The sequence below is a fragment of the Gavialis gangeticus genome, unplaced genomic scaffold (assembly GCF_001723915.1).
Source record: "Gavialis gangeticus isolate Ggan-Ray unplaced genomic scaffold, GavGan_comp1, whole genome shotgun sequence".
NCBI lineage: Eukaryota > Metazoa > Chordata > Crocodylia > Gavialidae > Gavialis > Gavialis gangeticus.
In genome coordinates, this window is record NW_017728994.1 from 65568774 (window position 1) to 65573810 (window position 5037).

General features: G+C 44.6%; 1 protein-coding gene across 1 annotated transcript in view; it reads left to right on the plus strand.

The window, feature by feature from the left end:
• CUZD1 (CUB and zona pellucida like domains 1) overlaps nucleotides 1-5037 on the plus strand; it is a 161927-nt gene that overhangs the window by 95307 nt on the left and 61583 nt on the right. The window contains 2 exon segments of the mRNA XM_019502173.1: nucleotides 4043-4138; nucleotides 4865-4894. Coding sequence (XP_019357718.1) covers nucleotides 4043-4138; nucleotides 4865-4894 — 126 coding nt within the window.

A 5037-nucleotide genomic window follows, 5' to 3' on the forward strand; every position in this document is an offset into this window, starting at 1 on the left:
CTGTGGATGTACGACAAGGTCCGGTTAGCCCTGCCAACCGTGACCTCGCATTGTCGGCCCATGTTCATCTTGGAGTCAATAATGAGTCAATAATGAGTCATAAAAGAGAAACACAGACCAGCTGAAAGTACTGTAAGGTGGATACATAACTGGGGTGGGGGGTAATCTGTCTAGGAAGAAAGGGCCACTAACCTAAATAATCTTCATTTTCTAAATATCAGTGTGGCAAAGTAGGGTCCCTGACTAGCCACAGAGCTAATTTCCCCACCTGCCTCTGCGCATGCCGCCCACCTGTCTTTCCTGCCATGCCTTGATGGAATATAATTGAGTGTTAATTAGGTGGGAGGCTGCCCATTATACACCCCAATATTGGGGGAGGGGGAGCTATCTGCAGCTCCATTCCAGCCTTACACTGCAGCCCAAGCCTCACAGATGGCATCTCAGGCAGTTGACTCAACTATCCCCTTCACCCATTAGCTGTGGCCCCTTTCAAAGGGACATTCAGCTTCTGTATAAGTGCTGGCCCCATCTCAGGCTAGTCGGGACCCCAAGCTTCTTCACTTCATATGGGCATCCCTCGCAGTGGGCCCCTAGCCCTTTTGACCCTTCCAGTCCTGGCCCCAGCATTGGCCACTCAAGTCCCTCAGTTGGGTCTACAACTCCTGCCTGCACTCAGGGATTGGGGTGCCCCATTCCCGGCTCGGGTGCTTCTTGAAGCATGCCTGGCCCTGCAGGGTCATTCCCCCAGCAGGCTCAGGCACTTCCTGAAGCTTACCTGGTCTTCCCTGCTCTGATGGTATGAATAGCCCACCTGAAGGTGAAGGCTGGGATTAAGGCACCCCTTCTCACCCTTCACCAAGGTGGTAACTGGCTTGGCATTTCCTGGGGGCTCCCACGCCACTAAGAGCCCCACCAGGCCACCCACTCCCAGCAGGGTGCAGTTTTAGGTCATGCCCAGGACCAGGAGCCTCCAAACCATCCCCTTAAGCTCCTACCCTTACATCCAGGATTTTGTATTCATCTTAGCAGCCAGGCAGTGTTACTGCTTGGCCTTCCAGTAGCAAACTGCTCTGTTTATATAGGCAGCCAGGGATCTAAAATGGCTGCCGCAATCAAGTACCTGCCGGCTGCTTGACTCTGCCCTTAAAGTGGCAGGCACCAACAGTGCCCTGCCACAGTCAGGCTCTCAGAGACTTACAGAAACAACATCTGCATTTTGGAATCCTTGCACGTGCAGTTGTTTGAACAGAGCTCTAACTGGTGTGTATCTCCATATTCTGGCACAAGCCCCCCCCCCCAGCTTTGTTCATGACTGCATTAGTATATATCAATGGAATACAGAATTCTGCCTGTCATCCCCAAAATTGAAAGACTAAGGTATTGTGTCTGAAATCCAACTTCTTCATCAACCACCCACTTCTAGTTTCTATTATGATGTGCTAATGCTCTCTAATAAATTATTTCCTTACCTTCTAACAGATACTTCAGGTTACGCAGATTCCTTCTTTACTTTCACCTCCACCACAGAAAAGAGAGAAATAATCACTACGCCAGAAAACCCCAAAATTTCTCATGATGCTGAGAGATAAAAAAAATTATTTTCCAGGAAATGGGCAGAATCAGTTGGTATTCAAATCTACTAAGATAGACAAGCTTATGACATCACTTCAGTGGGAAGAGAAAACTGCTAGCCTAAGTCATCTTCATATAAGGCTTCTAGGGTCTTATGGACACATGAGCATATATCCATTACCTAAACTGTGTATGGTAACACGTGCGCACTGAACAGCAGAATTCTAGCTGGAGGCATCCTGATATTCCCCCATAACTATCCCTTCTATGTTTCTGTTTCATTTTTCCTGGTATGTGACTGTGTTAAATGAGCATTGAAAGTGCACTGATCTAGTGCGCATGTTAGTGCACTGATCAGGTGCACATGCTATTCAGATTTTTCCTCAGTCCTTTAGAACAAAAACAGAAGCTAAAATAAATCTTTGAATGATATGAAGACATGAATAACTGCAGTCTGTTCTCGGTGTCAGTTCACATACAATGGGGCGTGCTCCTTAACAGTCGCTGCAGATTTAGGAGAGTACTGGGATACAGGAAATAATGCATTCAGCATGTAATACTGAATGCTAAAAAAGCCAAGTTTTGGGTGATAGAACTGAAGAGGATCAGGAGGTCATCTAGAGAGAAGCAAAAAAATGTTCTAGGAGGGTATAGTTAAATTTGCAACTCTTGAATACAACCATCAAAGAGGATGCTTAATCCCAGCCTATTTTAGTTGTGCTATGTAAAGATCTACAGCATGGTCTGTTTAATAGGCCAAAACAGGAAATAAAGTGAATGAATGAAATCAGCATTTATTAAGGGGAATTACTCAGTTCCTAAGTCAGAATCCCAAGCCTCACATTTGGCACCAGTTGTTGGCTCTGGATTTAGGACCTAGTGGCCATATCCATGACCCTCAGACTGACCATGACCTCTCCATTTGATAATAGGCAAATGTATTGATGCACAGTGATAACAGAAAAGAAGCAATACAAGCAATGAAGCAATTCTATATATCTACCAAATCCTAGGGCTGTCATCAGTCAAAGTACATGTGGCCAGGACGCAGGCTTCACCCTGAGGCACTCTCTCAGTTGTCAGATGTCAGCAGTCCAGAGGTGGGATGCCGAGGCTTGCACCTCCCCTCCAGCGGGGTGGATGAGACAGGCTGGTGGTGTGCCCTCTGTCCATGGTGGCTTCAGGGACTCTAGCCAGGGGACTGGGATGGGGAGGAGATAAGGACAGGGTGGGACCCAGGTGGAGGACAATGGGGGGAGGGAGGGACCCTTTGCTACTCTCAATCTCTGCTTTTGTATTCTCTTTCCCTCATGATGACTCCTGATGACTCTTGATCTATGGCCATCTCTGGTTGGTCTCTCTGTGTTGTTGTCATAGTCCTTGTAGCTTATCACATGTACACGTAGTAATTTGGTCTTTTTGGGCCTTCTCCTAATTTTGTCTGTTCCCCCAAAACGGGGACTCAGACCCCCCCCTGCTCTGGGGCCTTGTTAGCTGGTGTCACTTTACGTTGTGTTATGGGCACTGTAGTACATACTGCCAGTTCCCAGACCATTTGTCCTTGTTGTGTTAGCAGTATGGTGCATACCCCCTCAATAATGTGAATGAATGCAATCAGCATTTATTAAGGGGAATTACTGAATTGCACCACTTCTCTTAGAATTTTACTTGAACATAAACCATAATTGTGGCTTGTATATCATGAAGGTTAAGTCTAGATCACATGGTTTCTTTGCAGCATGTTATATATGTAGGTGATGCCCTGCTGGGAGGTGTATCCAGAGCCATTCCTTGGGAGAGGGCAAATCAGGGTAACCACCTCAGGCCCCGTGCTTTGGGGGGCCCCACCAACACTGCTGTACAGGCCGTGCAGACAGCGCCATTGGCATGTGTCAATGGTGCCACCACCCTGTGTGGCTCTGCATGCTGCCGGCTTCGTGCTCTGGCTGCTCGCCACCCCCTCCACCCCCCCACAGACCCTGCACAGGCTGATATGCCCCTAGGATCAGCTCTGGATGTATCATTCTCCTTCCTTTCCACATTGATCTTCTATTTTCCTTTAAATCAGTTTGCTTTTTACAGGAGTAAGATCTGATGTTTTTCTTTTTCCACAAACACTGACATTAACAACACAACTTTTGTGCCATCTGGTTAGTTACAACTTTCCTGAACCAATGATGTCAACAGCAAAAATCTGCCAACTTCACTTAAAATTATCATAGTAATTATTATTAGCTAGAGGATACTATTCTGATGCCCAGAACCAAATGTCAAGGGATAATACATATATATTTAACTCATTTTTCCACAAAGTCTGGAGTGGTAACCAACAATTTAGTTTTCAGAGAGAAGAGGGGTTCTTCCCAGTGTTTTTGTTTGGTTTGGTTTGGGTTTTTTGTCTTTTACTGATTGTTTGTTCTCTTGTTCTCACTAATAAGTTATTCCCTCAATTTTCTGGTCACATTTGCAGAAGACACAACACCAGAACCCAGTATCTTCTTTACATCCACTTCAACCCCACATGAAATGTTTACTACTGCAGAATCACTGATGACAGCTAATGAGGGTAAGGGACACTCACTGTGTAAATCTAACCTGGAAGAAACATTGAGAGGAATGTACTCAATGAAACTGCTGGAAAAATGAAAGACAAAAACCAATCTATCAGGCACAATACTTAACTTAAAGCAGTAGCAAAACTGCATAATTTTAAGTATGTATTTATAAAGAAAAAAGGCATTATGTTATTGCCCAGTGTGAGAAATGCAGCTGATCTACTTTGTGGCCTATTAATACTTTCCTGCAATCCAGGTTATGCAATACATTCACCCATAAATTGTTTAACCAAGAGCCTATGCGATCTTCATTTTCCTAACATAGGGCTGCCAGTGCATTATGAAATAATGTAGATTTGGCTGTGCACCTAAAGGGGCATTCAGTTATCATGACTCCATGTTTGTACGTCTTGTTGACCTAACTGATGTCTAACTGGAGGCTGATAAATCCAGTTGTCACATTTTTTTTCTGGAACCAAGTCAGCATAGAAGTTAGGCAGGATACTTATTTGCAACTTCAAACCGTGTTTAGCATTAAGGTATACGTACATTAAGGCACAATTGTTTAGTGATAACATGATCCCTGCTGCATGCTGAATATCTTTCCTTGGTAGCTGGATTATTTTCCATATCAAATTTTTGCTGTTTCTTAATGCAATTTGCTTTTGTTGTTCTCACATTTTAGTGTCTATGTCCTGTGATGAGAATTGATGCTTCTGCTTTTTCCACTTTAACAGATACTGGAAGCACAACCCCTGTAGCAGCAAGTAAGTCAAGGCTTTGAATTATCTTTGGCATATACTTTACAATATTCCTTTTGCTACCTTTTACACTTTACCCTTTTACTCGCATCTTGTCTGGGCCAATTTCTGAGAATCTTCTAGTGGTGGGGTTTGCATTGCACCGCTCT